Source organism: Oncorhynchus clarkii, chromosome 3 (genome assembly GCF_045791955.1).
Source record: "Oncorhynchus clarkii lewisi isolate Uvic-CL-2024 chromosome 3, UVic_Ocla_1.0, whole genome shotgun sequence".
Classification (NCBI taxonomy): Eukaryota; Metazoa; Chordata; class Actinopteri; order Salmoniformes; family Salmonidae; genus Oncorhynchus; species Oncorhynchus clarkii.
This window is the reverse complement of record NC_092149.1, coordinates 62,232,154-62,256,237: the sequence shown is the minus strand read 5'-3', so window position 1 is coordinate 62,256,237 and position 24,084 is coordinate 62,232,154. Positions and strand designations below refer to the sequence as shown.

The window sequence follows — 24,084 nt, the reverse complement described above, 5'->3', positions numbered from 1 at the left end:
TCGTATATCTAACTGACTGACTCGCACGCTGGGCTGGCTTGGTCTCAGAGCAATGAGATTTTCTCTGACAGGGTTCATCAATATACATTAAGTGAATCATCTCTCACAGAACGACTGCCCTCCCTCCATCCTCCCCTCTTCCACACCCAGGGTTGGAGAGTTACTCATGTGATCTGATTAAAACTAACTTCAATCAGTTATGTTACCAGCAAAAATATTGTAATCAGATTACAGATACTATTGAAAAACTAGATTACTTTTTGGATTCTGAAAAGATGTTTGTGGAAAAAAAAACATTGACACCTTTCTGTTTTCTCAATGACATTCAATTCAGGCATTGAAAAAAGGTGCCAGTTTTAATTTGTTCTACCTGAGCGAGTCTGACCAAATCAAAAACCACAATGATGACACACCAAATGCGTTTGATGGATCCTTTTTGTCTTCTAATGCCTCTTAAAGGGAAAGTAATCCAAAGGATTTTGAATTATCAGGAGGTCAGTTTTAGGATGTGTTGTCATCAAGTGTACAAGATGGAAGATAGATTTGTGGACAAGCGGGCACCATCAATCTTTTAATTATTTTGATCATTCTGTTTGACTTGAATGGAATGAATGATCACAGCGTGAGAGGGAGGGAGACTGGGGACGGGTGCGAGATGGAGGGAGTGTGGAGGAGGGAGAGAGACTGGGGGAAGGAAGAGAGAGCTGGAGAAGGAGTGTGTTAAGTGAGGGGAGGGAGAGAGAGGAGGAAGGTGAAAGGGATTGAGGGAAAGCAGTGGGAGAGGGAGAGACGTGAGGGAGAGTATTGTAGGAGATGGAGGGAGGGGGGAGTTAACCGTCGTTTGAGAAGATCTCAGGAGGAGATATGGGATAGCTACACTTCCATCGATCTGTCTTGCCAGCGTTGACAGCTCTTTGTCTTCTGCTATGAGCTTATCTGGTTTGAACTCAAGGCAGACAGCAGTGTTCGACTGGTTTACGGGTGCCAGGACTGTAGCAGAATGTCTGTCAATATTAGTGCTGTGTTCTTTTCCTCAAGATAAGACTCAGCAAAGAAGATGCACAGGTTCTTAATAGTTTTTTTTAGTCTCACCTTTGTTGCCTGCCTTGTAATCTTTTCGAAGAGTTATTGTACATTTACCAAGCTGAAGAAGCTTCTATCTGGAAAGATAACCATTTTATCTTAAATCATACCCACATTAATGCTAATAATGAAAATCGTTAAAGGATTTGCACCAGAGGTGGGCAATTTTGTCTCGGGCCTCGTTGGGGCTTCAAAATTCAGTGGATGGTCGCAAGTTTTTTGTTTTGTTTTTTGTTGTTGTTGTCAAAAGCAATTTGGCCAGAAAAGGGAAGTTATTTGAAAATATATAGGTCCATTGTAAATCCGACATACTAACTATCCTATCTAGTTTTAGACGATCAAGAGTGGCCTGGAGTGTTTTTTAATCCAAATAATACAGTGGGGCAAAAAAGTATTTAGTCAGCCACCAATTGTGCAAGTTCTCCCAATTAAAAAGATGAGAGAGGCATGTAATGGTCATCATAGGTACACTTCAACTATGACAGACAAAATGAGAAAAAAAAATCCAGAAAATCATATTGTAGGATTTTTAATGAATTTATTTGCAAATTATGGTGGAAAAAAAGTATTTGGTCACCTACAAACAAACCAGATTTCTGGCTCTCACAGACCTGTAACTTCTTCTTTAAGAGGCTCCTCTGTCCTCCACTCGTTCGTTACCTGTATTAATGGCACCTGTTTAAACTTGTTATCAGACAACCTCAAACAGTCACACTCCAAACTCCACTTTGGCCAAGACCAAAGAGCTGTCAAAGGACACCAGAAACAAAATTGTAGACCTGCACCAGGCTGGGAAGACTGAATCTGCAATAGGTAAGCAGCTTGGTTTGAAGAAATCAACTGTGGGAGCAATTATTGGGAAATGGAAGACATACAAGACCACTGATAATCTCCCTCGATCTGGGGCTCCATGCAAGATCTCACCCCGTGGGGTCAAAATGATCACAAGAACGGTGAGCAAAAATCCCAGAACCACACAGGGGGACCTAAGTGAATGACCTGCAGAGAGCTGGGACCAAAGTAACAAAGCCTACCATCAGTAACACACTACACGGCCAGGGACTCAAATCCTGCAGTGCCAGACATGTCCCCCTGCTTTTGCTAGAGAGCATTTGGATGATCCAGAAGAATATTGGGAGAATGTCATATGGTCAGATGAGACCATAGAACTTTTTGGTAAAAACTCAACTAGTCGTGTTTGGAGGACAAAGAATGCTGAGTTGCATCCAAAGAACACCATACCTACTGTGAAGCATGGGGGTGGACACATCATGCTTTGGGGCTGTTTTTCTGCAAAGGGACCAGGACGACTGATCCGTGTAAAGGAAAGAATGAATGGGGCCATGTATCGTGAGATTTTGAGTGAAAACCTCCTTCCATCAGCAAGGGCATTGAAGATGAAACGTGGCTGGGTCTTTCAGCATGACAATGATCCCAAATACACCACCCGGGCAACGAAGGAGTGGCTTCGTAAGAAGCATTTCAAGGTCCTGGAGTGGCCTAGCCAGTCTCCAGATCTCAACCCCATAGAAAATCTTTGGAGGGAGTTGAAAGTCTGTGTTGCCCAGCAACAGCCCCAAAACATCACTGCTCTAGAGGAGGTCTGCATGGAGGAATGGGCCAAAATACCAGCAACAGTGTGTGAAGACTTACAGAAAACGTTTGACCTCTGTCATTGCCAACAAAGGGTATATAACGAAGTATTGAGATAAACTTTTGTTATTGACCAAATACTTATTTTCCACCAGAATTTGCAAATAAATTCATAACAAATCCTACAATGTGATTTTCAGGATTTTTTTTCTCATTTTGTCTGTCATCGTTGAAGTGTACCTATGATGAAAATTACAGGCCTCTCTCATCTTTTTAAGTGGGAGAACTTGCACAATTGGTGGCTGACTAAATACTTTTTTGCTCCACTGTATATATTTAAAAAAGGAAATTACGTCAAACCTCCTTCGGTTCTGATTGAATGGGTTCGTGGGCCAGATCCGTAGTTTGTCCACCCCTGTTTAGAAGATGTTTTCTATTGCCACTCAGACACACTGGTTTGGAAAGGGCTGGCAGGGCACAGGGGATGACTCAGGTCTCACACTGCAGCAGCAGGACTCAGACTTCATGAGAGAATCCTGACTCCGACAGGAGTAAATAGAAAGAAGAAGAAATATGGTCATAAATAACCATACCCATAGAGATATATTTTTTATAAATGTAGAATTATATTTATTCATTTTTTAAACTACTTTTCCCTATAGGCTAACACTAGAATGAAAATTGCAGGTAGTTTCTCACATGGAAACATGCTGAGGGAAATGGATTCTTTCTAGTTAATGGCATCTCTCTGGTTACACTGTCTGGCTACATTGCATCTGTTGTCTATATGCATAATGTGATGTTAATGTTTCATGTTTCCCTCCTGATCCTCTCTTCAGGTTAATACATGCCGGTCAGCTGCTGAATGGCTTGGCTGGTCCAACCATAATGAGTGCCGGCCCCCTCCTCTCCACCACATGGTTCGCTCCGGACCAACGAGCCACAGCCACCGCTGTCGCCTCATTGGTGAGCTACCTGGGGGCGGCGTGCTCCTTCATTGTCGGCCCACTGCTTGTGCCCGCCCCCAACGACACCACACGTGCCATGGTGAACCGAGCCGACGTCTCGACAGACACCCAGATGAACCACATACGAGACAGAATCCAACTGGTTTTGTATGCAGGTACTGATGTTCTAATATCTTATGTAGCTGTAATGTATGCATTCATAAAGCTTTTATAAGGAGCCATACTGTGAAGTGTTATTCAGATACATAAGAGACGAGATCCAAATGGTTATGTATGCAGGCAGGTACTGAGAAAAAGAAATGCGGTCTCTACCTCACTTTGAAACACTGGCGCATACTGAAGATGAGAAGATATTCAGCAACTCTATGGCAATTGTCCTACCAAGAGTAGCTGAATATCTTCTCATGTTATGTATGCAGGTAGGTACTGACAGCACCGCAGCCTCTCAGTCATTCATCATTACCCAACAGGAATCAATAGCAGATCATCTCTGGATCATGTCTGCCCTGTCTAGTCCAGGGAGAGAAATACAATCAGCTGAAAGTGATTCGACTGTCTGTCTCATCACGCAAATATCAGACTCAAACGTCTCAACAATATAACATTCAGAACAGAACTGGCTGCCATAAAAAGATGGAGGCTTAGCCTGTTCTGCTTAACTGATTCAGAAAATTAAAGCATTTAAAGAAAGAAAAAAACATCATCCCCAACAATAGTAGATTGAGGCTTTGTGTTAACTATTAGTATTACATTTCAAAGGACAGAACTGACACATTTCCTGAACTGAGAGCTTTAGAGGTCAGAAAGCATTTAGATGGAATTAAATTCATTGACGTTTTCCTCCTGCTCCTCTGAGGAGAATAAATTATACACTTCCGCAGTCACACCTGCACTACAGAAAAGCAGCAATCAACAGTTGTGCCAAGTGTTTTGGTTTGAAAAATCAATGTGATCTGGCATGGACCCTGTCCTGTGCCAGCCAGAGAGTAAAAATGCAGCTGCTGTCCAATCAAACTGCACATTATGATAGGAAAAAGCATGATTTATGATTCTGGTGGTACTTTTTGGGAATGGACAGACTAAAAATGCTGTGGACTTTCAAATAGAAATGGGTCCTGTTTGGTTGCCCAGGCCAGGCCAAGCCCAGTGAAAGGGGTTGGGGGATTTAGGAGCTTGTCTGGAAGGCAGGGCCTTTAGGGCATGCTGACAGAGAGAGTATCAGAGACCTCTACGGTCTCTGTGCCAGCTGAGTGATGTAGTCCCAGGCCCAGCTCTCTGATAAGCCGCTTGTCTCTTAATTGACTAATCTGGGCATCTGCAATAGAGCATGGCTGGAACTCTACAGTGCCTTCAGGAAGTGTTCATACCCCTTGATTTATTCCACATTTTGTTGTTACAGCCGTAATTCAAAATTGATTAAATATATCCCCCCCCCCCACCTTTCTACGCACAGTACCCCATAATGACAAAGTGAAAACATGTTTTTAGAAATGTTAGCAAATGTATTGAAAATTAAATACAGAAAATTTTCATTTACATAAGGATTCACGCCCCTGAGTCAATACTTTTTAGAAGTACCTTCAGCTGCGATTACAGCTGTGAGTCTTTCTGGGTAAGTCTGTAAGAGCTTTCCACACCTGGATTGTGCAACATTTGCCCATTATTCTTTTCAAAATTCTTCAAGCTCTATCAAATTGGTTGTTGATCATTGCTAGACAACCATTTTCAGGTATTACCATAGTTCTTTAAGTAAATTGAAGTCAAATCTGTAACTCGGCCACCCACATTCACTGTCTTCTTGGTGCAACTCCAGTGTAGATTTGGCCTTGTCTCTTAGGTTATTATCCCGCTGAAAGGTCAGTTTGTCTCCCAGTCGTGGAAAGCAGACTGAACCAGGTTTTCCACTAGGAATTTGCCTGTGCTTAGCTCCATTCTGTTTCTTTTTTTTATACTGAAAACTCCCTAGTCCTTAATGATTACAAGCATGCACATAACATGATACAGCCACCACTGTGCTTGAAAATATGGAGAGTAGTACGCTGTAATATGTTGTGTTGGATTTGCCACATGCATAACACACACTTTTACTTTGCCTTATTGCAACAGGATACAGGTTTTGGAATATTTGTCTTCTGTACAGGCTTCCTTTTTGTCTCTCTGTCATTTAGGTTAGTATTGTGGAGTAACTACAATGTTGTTGATCCATCCTCAGTTTTCTCTTATCACAGACATTCAACTTTTGCAACTGTTTTAAAGTCACCATTGGCCTCATGGTGAAATCCCTGAGCGGTTTCCTTCCTTTCCAGAAACTGAATTAGGAAGGACGCCTGTATCTTTGTAATGACTGGGTATATTGATACGCCACCCAAAGTGTAATTAATATCTTCACCATGCTCAAAGGGATAGTCAATATCTGCTTTATTTCTATTTATTTAGCTATCTACCAATAGGTGCCCTTCTTTACAAGGCATTGGAAAACCTCCCTGGTCTTTGTGGTTGAATCTGTGTTTGAAATTCACTGCTCGACTGAGGGACCTTACAAGTAATTGTATGTGTGGGGTACAGAGATGAGGTAGTCATTCAAAAATCATTGTTAAACATTATTATGCCACACAGAGTGAGTCCATGCAACTTATTCAAATCAAATAGTATTTGTGACATGCGCCGAATACAAGAGGTGTGTGAAATGCTTACTTAACAGTGAAATGCTTACTTAACAGTGAAATGCTTATTTAACAGTGAAATGCTTACTTAACAGTGAAATGCTTACTTAACAGTGAAATGCTTACTTAACAGTGAAATGCTTACTTAACAGTGAAATGCTTATTTAACAGTGAAATGCTTACTTAACAGTGAAATGCTTACTTAATACAGTGAAACCTCTGAGGGGCCCCCGTGTTGAAGATCAGCGTGGCAGTTGTGTTGTTACCTACCCTTACCACTTGGGGGTGGCCCGTCAGGAAGTCCAGGATCTGGTTGCAGAGGGAGGTGTTTAGTCCCAGGGTCCTTAGTTTAGTCATGAGCTTTGAGGGCACTATGGTGTTGAATGCTGAGCTTTCAATGAATAGCATTCTCACGTAGGTGTTCCTTTTGTCCAGGTGGGAAAAGGCAGTATGGAGTGCAATAGAGATTGCATCATCTGTGGATCTTTTGGGTTGGTATGCAAATTGGAGTGTGTTAGGGTTTCTGGGATAATGGTGTTTATGTTAGCCATTACCAGCCTTTCAAAGCATTTCATGGCTACAGACCTGAGTGCTACGTGTCGGTAGTAATTTAGGCAGGTTACCTTAGTGTTCTTGGGCACAGGGACTATGATGGTCTGCTTGAAACATGTTGGTATTACATACTCAGACAGGAAGAGGTTGAAAATGTCAGTGAAAACACTTTCCAGTTGTTCAGCTCGGAGTACACGTCCTGGTAATACGTCTGGCCCTGCGGCCGTGTGAATGTTGACCTGTTTTAAGGTCTTACTCACATCGACTGCGGAGATCGTGATCACACAGTTGTCTGGAACAGCTGATGCTCTTATGCATGTTTCAGTGTTACTTGCCTCGAAGCGAGCCTTATTATGTGACATGTTAAGCACATTTCTACTCCTGAACCTATTTAGCCTTGCCATAACAAAGGGGCTGAATTCTTATTGATTCAAGACATTTCAGCTTTTCATTTTTTAAACATTTCTAAAAACATAATTTTACTTTGACTTTATTGGGTATTGTGTGTAGGCCAGTAACAAAACATCTCAATTTAATCAATTTTAAATTCAGGCTGTAACACAATAAAATGTGTAAAAGGTTAAGAGGTGTGAATAGTTTCTGAAGGCACACCGTATGTCCTCAGGTTCTGTGCTCTGCCAGTCCTACACAGTTCTATCTCAAAGTAGGGTGGAATCAGAGACATGTGATTCTGGGTGGAATGGTTTTGGTGACACATTGACTGAGTTCAGGTAGGTAGTAAACCAATAATAACCCTTCTATTTGACTGTGTTAATAAGCTACTGATCTGTCTTTTCCTGTGTCTCTGTATCCCTCCGGACATAAAGAGTTTGGTGTGGTGGCGATGCTGTTTGCTGCGGTACTGCTCTACTTCCCCTCCCGACCCCCCATTCCTCCCAGTGTGGCTGCTGCCAGCCAGAGACTCAGCTACAGGAGCAGCATCTGCAGACTACTCAGGTATGTACTGTCGGGTCCTTTGCCATCTTAAGTGGTCATTTTTTTATTAGACCTTAAAATGATTAAAATGATTCATCACTACTGTCACAAAAGGGCCTGGGGTGTCCTCGGTCGCCTCTCAACATGCCCTGTCCTGTTTTAACTTTGAGATGAGGAAGGAATGAATGGGTCTGTTTGATTAGTGGGTATGGAGAAATTAAATGAAGGGGTCTTGTTCCTCTGCCATGCGCCATCTGTTAGGCCTGCTGGTTAATGTGCATCAAAGACATCCTCTCTCCCCCTAGATTAATTACACAGTCATAAGATGGCACTGGCATTCCCCTGGCCCTGCTGAATAAATAGATCATCATCATCCTCTTCTCCTCATCCACACATAGCCAGGGTTCTCTGGAGGCCATGGTCATGTAACATGCTCACATAGCCAGGGTTCTCTGAAGGCCATGGTCATGTAACATGCTCACATAGCCAGGGTTCTCTGGAGGCCATGGTCATGTAACATGCTCACATAGCCAGGGTTCTCTGGAGGCCATGGTCATGTAACATGCTCATACAGCCTGCATTCAGAATGCACTGTCTGTGGGCCGGGGATCACGCGCTGGGCTGTGGACAGACCGCCAGTGAGCAGGCTGGTTGAACTCCCTACAGTCGACCCCCCCAGCCAGACGGAGCACTCTTTCTTTTTCTCTCTCTTCCTCTCTATCTCTCTTATTCTTTTTCTTTTCTCGTTCTCTCTCGCTCTGTCCTCTTCTCTCCCTCTGTCTATCACTTGCTCACTCACTCACTTGATCTCTCTCTCTCTCTCTCTCTCTCTCTCTCTCCCTAGTTCTCACTGACTCTCTCTGATTAACAATAACAAACTCCCTGCAAAGCACACAGCTTCAAGAGAGGGATAATACCAGTCAAGCTGACATAAACCCAATGAAGACACTGTCTGATGCACGCATGCATACACACACACACATCTGGAGTCCCACTGATAGGCAGCCTTCCAGTGGCCAGTCTGACCTATTTCACACTCAAGCAGCATCAGTAGCTGTCTGGCTGAGGATTGTAGACAGAAGGGAAAAAAATAAAAGCTGGGCCTTATGTGTGTAAGTTCCACACTTCAAAGAAAGATAAACTTGGGTTAGCAGCAACATTCTGTTTTCTGAAGTTAGCTAGGTCTTGAGTTGTATCCTTCCTTCTAAGCCAGCCTTTCCACTTCTGTTGTACCAGTGTTTCCCAGAGTTAGCTAGGTCTTGAGTTGTATCCTTCCTTCTAAGCCAGCCTTTCCACTTCTGTTGTACCAGTGTTTCCCAGAGTTAGCTAGGTCTTGAGTTGTATCCTTCCTTCTAAGGCAGCCTTTCCACTTCTGTTGTACCAGTGTTTCCCAGAGTTAGCTAGGTCTTGAGTTGTATCCTTCCTTCTAAGCCAGCCTTTCCACTTCTGTTGTACCAGTGTTTCCCAGAGTTAGCTAGGTCTTGAGTTGTATCCTTCCTTCTAAGACAGACTTTCCACTTCTGTTGTACCAGTGTTTCCCAGAGTTAGCTAGGTCTTGAGTTGTATCCTTCCTTCTAAGCCAGACTTTCCACTTCTGTTGTACCAGTGTTTCCCAGAGTTAGCTAGGTCTTGAGTTGTATCCTTCCTTCTAAGACAGACTTTCCACTTCTGTTGTACCAGTGTTTCCCAGAGTTAGCTAGGTCTTGAGTTGTATCCTTCCTTCTAAGCCAGACTTTCCACTTCTGTTGTACCAGTGTTTCCCAGAGTTAGCTAGGTCTTGAGTTGTATCCTTCCTTCTAAGGCAGCCTTTCCACTTCTGTTGCACCAGTGTTTCCCAGAGTTAGCTAGGTCTTGAGTTGTATCCTTCCTTCTAAGGCAGCCTTTCCACTTCTGTTGTACCAGTGTTTCCCAGAGTTAGCTAGGTCTTGAGTTGTATCCTTCCTTCTAAGGCAGCCTTTCCACTTCTGTTGTACCAGTGTTTCCCAGAGTTAGCTAGGTCTTGAGTTGTATCCTTCCTTCTAAGGCAGCCTTTCCACTTCTGTTGTACCAGTGTTTCCCAGAGTTAGCTAGGTCTTGAGTTGTATCCTTCCTTCTAAGACAGACTTTCCACTTCTGTTGTACCAGTGTTTCCCAGAGTTAGCTAGGTCTTGAGTTGTATCCTTCCTTCTAAGCCAGACTTTCCACTTCTGTTGTACCAGTGTTTCCCAGAGTTAGCTAGGTCTTGAGTTGTATCCTTCCTTCTAAGACAGACTTTCCACTTCTGTTGTACCAGTGTTTCCCAGAGTTAGCTAGGTCTTGAGCTGGATTCTAAGCCACCACTTTTGCCCTTTCTTCCACTCCTGTTGGTGAGAGAGTTTGAACCATAGTTAATGATCTGGAGCTTGATAGGTTACCCCATCTGTTCAGGTCTGATGCAGAGCCTCATCACAACACAGAGCAGGGGTGTGTCCCAAATGGCACCACATTCCCTTTATAGTGCACTACTTTTGACCAGGGTCTAAAGACCTCTGGTCTAAAGTAACGCACTAATAGGGAATACGGTGCCGTTTGGGCAGGTTGACGTTTGTCATGAATTTTGGGTTTTACGCACTAGCCAAGCTTCTGGGAGACCGCGATGGCTGTCTTTTGATTTGTCAAGAATCTTGCCCTGGGCCTCCCGGGTGGCCCAGTGGTTAAGGGTGCTGTACTGCAGCGCCAGCTGTGCCATCAGAGACTCTGGGTTCGCGCCCAGGCTCTGTCGTAACCGGCCGCGACCGGGAAGTCCATGGGGCGACGCACAATTGGCCTAGCGTCGTCCGGGTTAGGGAGGGCTTGGTCGGTAGGGATGTCCTTGTCTCATCGCGCACTAGCGACTCCTGTGGCGGGCCGGGCGCAGTGCGCGCTAGCCAAGGTTGCCAGGTACACGGTGTTTCCTCCGGCAAATTGGTGCGGCTGGCTTCCGGGTTGGATGCGCGCTGCGTTAAGAAGCAGTGCGGCTAGGTTGGGTTGTGTATTGGAGGACGCATGACTTTCAACCTTCGTCTCTCCCGAGCCCGTACAGGAGTTGTAGCGATGAGACAAGATAGTAGCTACTACAACAATTGGACACCACGAAATTGGGGAGAAAAAAAATAATAAAAAAATCTTGCCCTGGAGGCAGAACTGAGCGAGTTCTGCTAGATTGTGCCGCTGCAAAATCAAAAGTTGAAATGATAGAAATTCATGAAGCCAAAATTAGCTTTTTGGTCTTAATTTAGGGTTAGGTGATGGTTTGGTTTAAAATCTGATGTTATAACAGTGGCTGTGCCAGCTAGGGACCACTCTGCAGAGCTGCCTCCAGTACACGAGTCTTGACAATAAATGCCAACCTTCGTCATTTGGGACACAGCCCAGCTCTCCACACATGTAGAAAAGTTCTCAGTACTACCTGACAACTACTCTTGGAATAGTAATGACGTTAGTTAGCAGCATTAGTATTGCTAATGGTCCCACTATAATTATTTACAAATGATTTATTTTCACAAGAAAATACAAAAGGATGAAGGTTTAAAAGGCAATCTAAAAGAATATGCAGGAGAGGTAAGAAACCCAGACGGGCTTGTAGGCACCTCCCTTTCAATGTTTAGAAAACAAAACCATACAAAAATAAGTAGCAAAATAGATGATGAACAAGCGTGTAAAGAAGTCAAAAGAAAATTCAAGTACAGTGCATAGAGTTGCAGTGCTTGAGGTGTTCCAGGAAACTGTTCCAAAAACCTCTGTAGAAGATGGACCTCTGTAGGAGATGGACCTCTGTCGGAGATGGACCTCTGTCGGAGATGGGCCTCTGTAGGAGATGGGCCTCTGTAGGAGATGGACCTATGTAGGAGATGGGCCTCTGTAGGAGATGGGCCTCTGTAGGAGATGGGCCTCTGTAGGAGATGGACCTCTGTAGGAGATGGACCTCTGTCGGAGATGGACCTCTGTCGGAGATGGGCCTCTGTGGGAGATGGGCCTCTGTGGGAGATGGGCCTCTGTGGGAGATGGGCCTCTGTGGGAGATTAACCTCTGTGGGAGATGGACCTCTGTGGGAGATGGACCTCTGTGGGAGATGGACCTCTGTGGGAGATGGACCTCTGTAGGAGATGGAAAATTGGCCTAGTCTTCTACGGGAAAAAGAGGTGTGGAGATCGGTGTCAGTTCTAGTGGAGTAGTGGTGGACCTGAGTATTAAATGTGAATAGCAATTTGAAAAGAAACAGGGAGTAGATTTGTTTTTTAATGTAAATACAAACAGACAGAATTGAAGTTGGTTGATGTCATAAATATAGAGGATTTTAAAGCTATGGAAAGGAACTGGCACAGCTGTCTGAGTGAGATGTATGAATCATTTTGCCTAGGAAGGTTCTATCCTGCTCATTCTGATGCATTGAACTCCAGCCAAGACCTGCCAAGGACAAATGGCACTTAGCTGATGATGTTGCTGGCTTCGTGGCTCCCCAGAATATTTCACCCTCCGGTGCATTGCCCTGTGCTGTGCTTACTTAGGCTGAGTCCCAAATAGCACCCTATTCCCTATATAGTGCACCACTTTTGACCAGAGCCCTATGGGCTATAGTGCACTACACAGAGAATAGGGTGCCATTTGAGACAAAACCTTACTGTACAGTAATCTAAATAAGCTGTGGGCCGGAAAAAGGTGCAAGTATATTGATTTCCCGCCGGCCGCCATCACAGCAAGGTTAATAATACAGTAGCAGCTGGTAGCTGGAGAGAGAGGGCAAGTCACTTTTATGAGTCTATAACACTCTCTCTCGTCTAGACTCCTCCAAGCCCAAGTACCATAGGACAGGGTACTGGGGTACACTCTCTTACAGTGGATAGGAGTAGGAGTGCCAATCCAGGATCAGTTTTGCCTCATTGATTGTAATGAATGGACAGGGGTGACCTGATCCTCAGCAATCCTACTGTTGATACTAGAGGTTGACCGATTAATCGGAATGGCTGATTAATTAGGGACGATTTCAAGTTTTCATAACAATCGGAAATCGGTATTTTTGGGCCCTGATTTGGCCGTTTTTTTTTTTTTTTTTTCCTTTACACCTTTATATAATCTTTATTTAACTAGGCAAGTCAGTTAAGAACATATTCTTATTTTCAATGACGGCCTAGGAATGGTGGGTTAACTGCCTCGTTCAGGGGCAGAACGACCGATTTTCACCTTGTCAGCTCGGGTGATTCAATCACCTGCCTCTCGTTGCACTTCACAAGGAGACTGCCTGTTACGCGCATGCAGTAAGCCAAGGTAAGTTGCTAGCTAGCATTAAACTTATCTTATAAAAAACAATCAATCAATCAATCATAATCACTAGTTAACTACACATGGTTGATGATATTACTAGTTTATCTAGCATGTCCTGCGTGGCATATAATCTGACTGAGCATACAACAAACATAACTTTCGTGCGTTTTGCCAGCAGCTTTTTGTTGTGCGTCAAGCATTGCGCTGTTTATGACTTCAAGCCTATCAACTCCTGAGATTAGGCTGGTGTAACCGATGTGAAATGGCTAGCTAGTTAGCGGGGTGCGCGCTAATAGCGTTTCAAACGTCACTCGCTCTGAGACTTGGAGTGGCTGTTGTCGTTGTGTTCCTGGTTCGAGCCCAGGGAGGAGCGAGGAGAGGGACGGAAGCTATACTGTTACACTGGCAATACTAAAGTGCCTATAAGAACATCCAATAGTCAAAGGTTAATGAAATACAAATGGTATAGAGAGAAATAGTCCTATAATTCCTATAATAACTACAACCTAAAACTTCTTACCTGGGAATATTGTAGACTCATGCTAAAACGAACCACCAGCTTTCATATGTTCTCATGTTCTGAGCAAGGAACTTAAACGTTTTCTTTCTTACATGGCACATATTGCACTTTTACTTTCTACTTCAACACTTTTTTTTGCATTATTTAAATCAAATTGAATGTGTTTCATTATTTATTTGAGGCTAAATTGATTTTACTGATGTATTATACTCTGCTCAAAAAAATAAAGGGAACACTTAAACAACACAATGTAACTCCAAGTCAATCACACAATCAACAGGTGGAAATTATAGGCAATTAGCAAGACACCCCCAATAAAGGAGTGGTTCTGCAGGTGATAACTACAGAACACTTCTCAGTTCCTATGCTTCCTGGCTGATGTTTTGGTCACTTTTGAATGCGGGCGGTGCTTTCACTCTAGTGGTAGCATGAGACGGAGTCTACAACCCACGCAAGTGGCTCAGGTAGTGCAGCTCATCCAGGATGGAACATCAATGCGAGCTGTGGCAAGAAGGTTTGCTGTGTCTGTCAGCGTAGTGTCCAGAGAGGCGCTACCAGGAGACAGGCCAGTACATCAGGAGACAACCCAGCAGCAGGACCGCTACCTCTGCCTTTGTGCAAGGAGGAGCAGGAGGAGCACTGCCAGAGCCCTGCAAAATGACCTCCAGCAGGCCACAAATGTGCATGTGTCTGCTCAAACGGTCAGAAACAAACTCCATGAGGGTGGTATGAGGGCCCGACGTCCACAGGTGGGGATTGTGCTTACAGCCCAACACCGTGCAGGACGTTTGGCATTTGCCAGAGAACACCAAGATTGGCAAATTCGCCACTGGCGCCCTGTGCTCTTCACAGATGAAAGCAGGTTCACACTGAGCACATGTGACAGACGTGACAGTCTGGAGACGCCATGGAGAACGTTCTGCTGCCTGCAACATCCTCCAGCATGACCGGTTTGGCTCATGGGTCAGTCATGGTGTGGGGTGGCATTTCTTTGGGGGGCCGCACAGCCCTCCATGTGCTCGCCAGAGGTAGCCTGACTGCCATTAGGTACCGAGATGAGATCCTCAGACCCCTTGTGAGACCATATGCTGGTGCGGTTGGCCCTAGGTTCCTCCTAATGCAAGACAATGCTAGACCTCATGTGGCTGGAGTGGCTGGAGTGTGTCAGCAGTTCCTGCAAGAGGAAGGCATTGATGCTATGGACTGGCCCGCTCATTCCCCAGACCTGAATCCAATTGAGCACATCTGGGACATCATGTCTCGCTCCATCCACCAACGCCACGTTGCACCACAGACTGTCCAGGAGTTGGCGGATGCTTTAGTCCAGGCCTGGGAGGAGATCCCTCAGGAGACCATCCGCCACCTCATCAGGAGCATGCCCAGGCGTTGTAGGGAGGTCATACAGGCACGTGGAGGCCACACAAACTACTGAGCCTCATTTTGACTTGTTTTAAGGACATTACATCAAAGTTGGGTCAGCCTGTAGTGTGGTTTTCCCCTTTAATTTTGAGTGTGACTCCAAATCCAGACCTCCATAGGTTGATAAATTTGATTTCCATTGATCATTTTTGTGTGATTTTGTTGTCAGCACATTCAACTATGTAAAGAAAAAAGTGTTTAATAAGAATATTTCATTCATTCAGATCTAGGATGTGTTATTTTAGTGTTCCCTTTATTTTTTTGAGCAGTGTATTAAGTTAAAAGAAGTGTTCATTCAGTATTGTTGTAATTGTCATTATTACAAATAAAATAAGAAAATCGGCCGATTAATCGGTATCAGCCTTTTTTTGGCCCCCCAATAATCGGTATCGGTATCGGCGTTGAAAAATCATAATCGGTCGACCTCTAGTTGATACATACAATACATCCCCTAGTCTGTTTTCCTGTCTGTCTGTCTCCTCAGAGTTTGTTTATCCCAGTTTCATCTCAGCACAGACTGAGGTAATCAGCTGAGAGAGTTAAGAGTGGTGCCAGCCCATCATGCTTTATTAGCATTTATACGAGTGTCTCGCCAATCACCAGGCCTGTGTAGCCAGGAGTGTGTGTGTGTGTGTGTGTGTGTGTGTGTGTGTGTGTGTGTGTGTGTGTGTGTGTGTGTGTGTGCGTGTGCGTGTGCGTGTGCGTGTGCGTGTGCGTGTGCGTGTGTGCGTGTGTGCGTGCGTGCGTGCGTGCGTGCGTCTGTGTATCTGAACACAGAGAGAAGACTCCCCCTAACAGAGGAGCCCCCCCCCAACCCTCCATCTCAACTAGCTGCTAACACTGTCTGTCTGGCACCCCTCCAATCACTCTCTGCCCAATTACAATCATCCATAACACCTTGTTCTCATCACTGCCGCCTCCGCCCCAAAACCCTGTCCCTGCCATGTCGCTGATTTAATTTGAGGACCATCACTTCACCCCTCTCTAACAGCACCATTAAATCTCCAGCCTTCTGGTCTGACAGTGACAGCAGCCGTCATAGAAGGGGAAATCTCTCCCTCTCTCTCTCGCTCTCTCTCTCTCTCTCTCTCTCTCTCTCTCTCTCTCTCTCTCTCTCAGGACTGTTTGTTTTCCTAGCTTCTGTTCAGGATGGACGGCTGGCGTTTACTCATGCATTTGTTCATGACATCCATTGATATGCCGGCTGCGTCCTGTATGTATCTCGGAGGGACATCTGGCGAATGCTTAAGGCGTTCCTCATCCTCAGGGAGGGAGGGGGGATGAAAAGCAACTCTGAGGAAAATCTAGTTCACAGCTACATAGACTTAGACTTGAAAGTCTATTGTTTTGTTTCAAACTAAGTTGAGGAGGAAACTTGTCCCAAGTTGCTGCATAGCACTATATGACATCAATGTATTCCTCTGGCACTTTAGACCGCAATGTTGCAGCTTTATTCTCCTTGAAGAGAACCTCCACAGAGATACAGATTCATGGAGCACATTGATGGACAAACAACCAGCATCGTGGTCATGATCTTGATTATCATCTTGTAAAATTCATGCTTGAGAAAAACCCACCTCTTAGTGGCTTGTCAGTGTTTACAAAGACTGACAGACCTGGCCAAAGTCAACATTGATATCACCAACTCCAACAATTTATATTAGATTTACCCCTGATCTCTCATCTCAGACTGTTACTTGGCCAGAGACCACACAAAATTAGCTTTTGTTCCATATTGTAGGCATCTCACTTAGTTCCCTTGTTTGAACGATGCCTTGGTTCTACCCGATACACCCTCTTAATGTCTCAATGGCAGAGCATAAACCTAGAACGTTCTCATAACCATCAACAAACTGTTTACAGCAGGTGGTAAATGTGTCGTTTGTAGACCCACAGAGGAATCAGGTCTGGGGAATTGATTTAAATGGGATTGGCTTAATCTACTTGAAAGCAAAAACGATAATGCCACTATCTGGTCTGGGAAAGTATGCCTGTGGGGGACGTTAGATGGGGCATTAGATGGAGCTAAATAGTTTTTGACTTTGGAATGACCTTCCTTCCAGGGATCTTTTGATTCACAGAACAATCGGAGGGAGTCATTGTCTCGGATCATCATCTCAGATGTGAAATTACTTTATTTGTGGACATGCTACTATTGCCAAACCCATTAATATGAATAAATACATGATTAAGTAGATCAGTTAATTATATTGTTCTGAGCCTCGGCTGATTCATCAGTTTAGCGCGTCTGTGTGTGGTTGGTGTCACCTCATCAAAGGATCTTGGTTCTTCATCTCAATCTCATTTCATAGCTGTTGTTCTCCCCTTTATTCAAATCTCATCATGGTGTCACCTCCAGCCTAGCCCTGCCAGCCTGTCAGGCAGCTCTTCTCTTCCTGGTTCCTGACCAGGTGTTTATCTCTCTGTCACTACACTGAGGTGGGATCGATCCTCCCTGACAATAAGAGATGCTGTGTGGTGTGGGCTGACAGGATAGGAAAGCAAGAGGTTGTCTGGTGGCAGGTCTCCAGACACTGTCAACCAGAGAGAAGGAAGTTTGCTAGGTAGGGATACTGTAGGACTTGCTGCTAAAAGCCTTTGTTTCTCTCTCTTTCCCTCCAGTAACTTCCGGTTCCTGATGATAGCATTGGCCTACGCGGTGCCTACAGGGGTGGTGGCAGGCTGGTCAGGAGTTCTGGACATGATCCTTACCCCTGCCAGAGTCAGTCAGGTAAGGAACACACACCTGACCCAACACCCATAACATGTCCGCTGAGTTTAGAACATACCAAAGACACAGATTGTCTGTTCCCAATTATCCTAGCATTACTCACTTTATTCACTCTGAATGGTAGTACAGTAATAGCAGTTCTGGAAGACAATTTAGACATGTTCAAACTGATCATTACAAAGGGCATTTATTACAACAGAGTATTTATAACATCTGCTTCCAATCTCCTCCAAATGATCTGCTCTGGTACAACACACAATGAAAAGCTTTCGGTGTTGGCGCTCACCTATTGAAACACTGAAACGGGACTGCTAGCCTTCCTGAAATCATCCCCGTCATTCTAAAAGCGCCTGTGATGTGGCACATTTTGGGTGAGGTGTAATTTCCCTTGCTGAAGTGAACGTTTACATGCCAAATAACACTGTATTCCATACATAGTGCACTATGGACCTTGGTCAAAAGTAGTGCACTATCAAGGGAGTAGGATGCCATTTGGGATTCAGACTCTGTAATTTCCCAGACGGAAATGGATGTTGACTCATAATTAACCCCAGTGGCCCATGCCATACAGTATTGACATAACTTCGAGCCCAGCATGGCAACTCAAAATATCTTCTTCACAAATTCCTTTTTACTTTCCCATCCTGGACTCATTAAAAAGCAGCAGGCCCTTGTGAATACCACTTTGAACTTCAAAACCCACCCTCAAAAAATACCTAATTACAAGTTTTTAAAACTATCCTCCATTCCGCATAGGCTTGTTTGGTTGGTTGGTCCGTCCTCTTCTCTCTCCTATCGGACCATCTTCTTCTCTAAGTGTAGCTAACTTTTTAAGGGTCTAATAAAACATGGGTGGAATCCACAGCACATGATTTGCATATGGGAAAATGTGGAGCATGTCAAGAAAGCGAGGCACTTAACACTTTAGATTCTTAGCTTAATTAGACCGGCTGCATCTCAGACCCTTCAACGGTACAGGATTAGCATCAGAGATCCAGGATGAGAGAGAACGAGAGGAGAGATGTTGGGATACAGAGCAGAGCACCCTCTACTTTTAACACGATCGCAGTGGCTCAAAGGAGACAAAAGAGGCTTCTTTTCAAGGTTACCATCAGACAGGTACTTGAGAAGAAATCACAAAGCTGTGGGATAACACACACACCTTCGCTTCGCTATCTTTCCTTTCTGTCAGAACCCACAGGGAGTATCATCAATTCTTTATCCTCTTTATGTCTTACAGTTTCATTTGTCGTCAAAAGGAAATGTTAAGGAACTTTTCTCATCCAAGTTGCCTTTATCTGGCTGTCTAAACATGGTGTCACAAAGATGCTGCCTTACCTAAACTCTGTACAGAGTTTTTCCCAGGCTCAAAACTTAGAAACAGAGTTGTTACAATGCATCACTACTGCAGCGGCAGCGTTCACTCCTCAGAACTTTCAGTATGTTTTATGTTTGATCTTGATTTCAGAGTTTCACATTGCAAACCACACACTACTGTAAAACACATTAGCCTACCTAACTTACGATCCCATACAGCCTGCAAGGTGCCTTGGCACCAACAAACCATGACCATATTCTGATAAGATGCTATCAGCAGCAACATTCATTGAGGAATACAATGAGGGTAGATATAAGGTGTGAAATGATATCTCTATGGATGTGACAGTCTGACACACGTACTAAACATATTTAGGTCAGGGATCAAGAGGAAAACAGTGCTGACAAAGTGGGTGATGTGATACACACACACACTCTCTCTTTCCCTCTACACTACACGCTGTGCGCTCCCACTGTCATCCCAGACACAGCTCTCTCTCTCTCTCTGCAGCGAGGCGATCAATACAGAGGCGCTGCTTTAGCCCCTCGTCCCCCTTCGCTGCCTTCCAATCACCTCCCAGCTGCTCTCCACTTCTCCACTCAAATGCCACTTGCCAATCTTACTGCTGCCGTGTCCCTCCAGCCATTGCAGCGGCCGTGCTGTTCTCTGCATTCCCATTAACAGGCTCTGTTCTGCAGATATCAAACACTGGTTTCAATCTTCCGCCATGTAGTACATCCACCCACAGGGGAGGGGTGTGTGTGTGCAGACAAAGCAGTCAGTGCATTTTTTTTTTATACAAAGAAAATCTGTGAAGGTGTCTACTTTGTTTTTCACCCCTGCTTCATCCTGTCTTTCCCAGAACACACAAACCCTCACCTCCACAGTCCCAACCTTCCTCTCAGCCTTATTTCCTGTTCATTTTGTAGCTGTCAACCACCACGCTGCCTAGCTGATGAGTAGTGGCCGTTTGCAGTGGCTCTAAGGTGACCCTTTCTTCCTGCTGACAGAATGCATTCTGTGACATCCCATAGCGTCCCTCTCCACACAGTGGGTGCATCCCAAATGGCACCCTATTCCCATAGTGCACTACTTTTTACCAGAGGCCTATGTACGGAATAGGGTGCTATTTGTGACACAACCGGTGTCTCCTCTCCCCACGGGGAAGTGATCCAATAAATAATAGACAAGAATGGGGCAGCAGCTGGGGATATGGCATGAGAGAGTAGTATGCTGGGGACAGGTGGAGGGGATGTGATGGTTGAAGGGGCTGGAGTTTGGGGCGTGACTTGGGAAGGGTGGAGGAGATGAGGCTGAGGCAAACCTGGACTATTGTCTGAACTCTGCAGGAGCCCTCCCTCCCTCCAGACACCCAGCCCAGTGCTTGGCAAGACCGTGTCCTGAGGCACGTAGCTCTGTGTCGCTGTACGTAATTAACATCGCTTTAAGAGCAAGGTCCCACACTGCGTTAATCACTCATATGTAATTGCTCCGTTAATGGAGAGTAAACATTAAGTCGCTACGCAGAAAAAAACACTCTGAAAGTTGATACTTCACCTGAAAGCACAGCAGTGGCTTCAGATTTCTGATTACAGAGAGGCTTTCTGCACTGAGAAAGTCACTGTTGTGAACTCCTGGTACTTTTCCTGATCTAGAGTTACATCTAGCTGTGGTGGTTAATTCTGCTGCCTCCAGACAGACGGTGAACTGTAACCTTTATGCATCTCAGAGAAGGAGTGTTAAGCTAGGATCGATTTTGACTTTTAAATAATAATGTATACGAGAGGAAACCTGATCCTAGATTAGCACTCCTACTCTTAAATGCTTTGTGGCTATGGGCCCAGTCAGAGTGGTGGTTGGTTATGCTTCCAGACAGGCAGGCAGGCAGGCAGACAGTGTACCAACTAACTTCCGTGGTGTCTTTTGATGCTATCCGTGGTTACCTCTGAATGAATTAGCATGGCAATGCCATCGTGTTGTGCGACACCCACGGGTAAGTGCCATGATTACTGGCTTAAAAGGCTCAGAAACAAGAGAAAATTGAAGAAAGACAAATAAGTGAATGTGCCAGGAGCCTGAAGCCCTGGCTTCCACACTGTACATAACTTCGGCACGGAAACCATTTCCTGGTTATTGACACAGTAGTAACAACGCACATGATTATTAAGCTGAGCACGGACAAATCAGGCCTGTACGGCTGCATCTAGGACTGAGCATATTGCAGTTAATTAACCACACACACACACACACACACACACACACACACACACACACACACACACACACACACACACACACACACACACACACACACACACACACACACACACACAAAATGCTATGATCTCTTCCCTGACACTTAAATAGCATGCAGAACGATTTGCATTCAGCTTCACAACCTTTGTTCCTTTTCAAGAAAGTTTCAGAAAAGGCCCCTAGACCACGGATCTCTTCTGTACACAATGCTTTATTCACATTCTGGTCTCATCTTGTTTATACTCACATCTGGCCTCTTTCAACGTGGCTCCTCTTTTTTTCTACCTGAGTTATAGTTTAAGGTAGATTGATGTGAACCCCAGCACACCTTCATTGGCACTCAGCTTCCCCAGAGAGGTGTTTGTGTGTGTGAGAGCGTTTGTGTTGTGTGTGGGTGACACATTGGCCTCCGTCTGTGATGCAGTCAGTCTCTCATGCTGATGCTACAGCAGTAGACCCTGGGTCTAGTTCAGGAGGGAACACTGTAGAAAAACATCTCTCTTCCTATTGGGCAAGTTGTGGTAGTGTTTCCCTGCTTTACTCTGTTTTCTCCCTACAGAACAAGACCCTGGTCATAATGTTTGTTTTTTCTTCTCCATCTGTCAGAGCAGGCGTTTGTCTGTGATGAATCATCACATTGACACCACCAGCCGTTGACTCCCCCCACTATCAAAATACAGGGTTGCAATTTACCCTGGGCTTGATTGACCGTTTTACCCAGTCTTCAGACACAGTGCCTGCTCTCTGTTTAGCCTCGGTCCCCTGAGTCGTGTTTGGCATGCTGAACATGGAATAATGCTCCCCTCTTTCTGTCTCTCGTTCTCGCTTCCACACTCTCTTCCTTGCTATCTCGTTCTCTGTCAATACCCTCATTCTCTCTTGATCTCTCCTTTTGTATCCATCTATCTCTCTCTCTCTCTGTCTGTCTCTCAAGGTGGATGCTGGCTGGATCGGGTTCTGGTCCATTGTGGGCGGCTGTGTGTTTGGAGTGGCCATGGCCAGGTAAGCAACAGAAACAGCAGACCATTTCCATGTGGTTTAGCATTGTAGCATGACTTGACCTGAATGTGCCCACAGATAACCCCTGATGGGGTGTCAGATATTTGATGTCCTTAAAGGCCCCGGACAGTTTTCTGACTTGAGATCCGTTCGCTTAACTCAGATTTTCTCCTATTGACGTCACTGAATGAATTTTGTGAAAGTCTGAGTTGAGTGTGCTTATCTCAACGGTGAATCCGGCTTCTAGTTAGAGGTTGTCTGGAGTAGGCCCAGTACAGTCTGAAGGTAGGCTGGGCTTGGACTAAGCCTGACTACCAACAGCTAGCTCTCGTTCAGCGATGTGTGAGGAGAGATCCTCCCATTAAAAAGCCTGTCTCATCATTTCGATCCTAAACCATCTCCTTGGACCAGGTGAGCCGTCAAATTGGAGGATAAGCATTTATCGTGAACTCCATACACTCGCTTAGTATCTTCAGATTAAGTATGCATGAAAATACACAGCCCATGTTTGGTCGTAATAGCTTTGGCTCTGCCTCCAAGGCCTGTCAACAAGATTAGCAACTAGAAACCCATTACTAAGCATGTTCACAAGAATAAATGAGTCTATTACTCTGTCTGCTTATGCTGCATTCCAGTCTGGTTCGCTCACTTTCTTGAAACATTACTGTGTTTAGTGGTATTGGAGGGGGGTAGGAGTCTCAGGGTGTGTCCTAAATGTCTATGAGCTCTGGTCAAAAGTTGTCCATTACATAGGGAAAAGGGTGCAATTTGGGATGCGCCCGCCGTCTCAAACCCCTTCGCTCACCTCATCCACTCCTTCCCTCCATCTCTCTTAGTGTATTAAATCCATGGTTGTTGTGATAGACGGAGGTGAGTAAGTGAATGCTAATGCAATGGGCCACATCTCTCTAGCTGATGGATAGACTGACACACCGTAGGCCCCAATCTGTGGACTCTGCAAAAGGAATGGATCCGTCGTCCAGCTGACATGTATATGCTCATCGCCCGGTCCAATCAGCACTTCCAGGCAGGGCCAAAGTCTCACAACTCTTTAATTTGGAAAACTAGGCCATAACTCCAGCCTTGATTCATGGAACTGTTCTGTTCTTGGTATAGGCTGGAGTGGACTGGAGCTATTTAACAAACTATTGTGTGTTAACTATAGATCCAGGGTTAATCAGGGTTGGGTAAGGTTTGCAGCCTCAGTAGATGTTGATGTCATGGCAGAGAAACAGAAACTAACTCATTAAAGAGTCTCAGTCAGCCAGTTGATTGGCTTCCTTCTCACGTCTGACTTAATTTGGCGTCTGTTGGCGGTTAGCTTGGGGAGCTGATCTGAGCAGAGCGGTGCTTCGGGTGGGGTTGCGTTCCATGTATGTGTTTGTTTGGGTTTTGCTGTGATTGGTGATGTGTTGTGTTTGGGAAGCGCAGTAGCAGATGCCCCTGTTTACCTCTATAGTACTGGGACCTTTGTGGAACCATTAATGATCATTTGCCTGACACCTTTGGTGTTGATGGAGCTGCTGAGTTACAGTACAGAGCACACACACACGCGCACACACACACTCTCGTGCCTGAACGTAAGTTATAACACACCTCTGTCTCACCTTATGCCACACACACATCAGAGAGCAGCTTGCCACAGGCAGCAGACATTCAAGAACTTTTGCTGCAGGTGTTATGGTTGCAAATACTAAGTGGTTTGCTTCCCGGGAGGGCTTTGTGACAGCCAAACAAACACTCACTCCCCAACACACACACATTCCTAATTTTTCTTCCCCCTGAGA

At 44.9% G+C, this 24,084-nt stretch overlaps 1 protein-coding gene across 1 annotated transcript in view; it reads left to right on the top strand.

Annotated features, from left to right (window-relative positions):
- The window catches only part of LOC139400897 (solute carrier family 49 member 4), a 62,770-nt gene that overhangs the window by 19,266 nt on the left and 19,420 nt on the right, over window positions 1-24,084 (top strand). Inside the window, exons 3-6 of the mRNA XM_071145458.1 lie at window positions 3,516-3,799; window positions 7,687-7,816; window positions 17,616-17,724; window positions 22,233-22,300. Of these exons, the coding sequence (XP_071001559.1) occupies window positions 3,516-3,799; window positions 7,687-7,816; window positions 17,616-17,724; window positions 22,233-22,300 (591 nt within the window). The remainder of the gene's footprint in view (window positions 1-3,515; window positions 3,800-7,686; window positions 7,817-17,615; window positions 17,725-22,232; window positions 22,301-24,084) is intronic.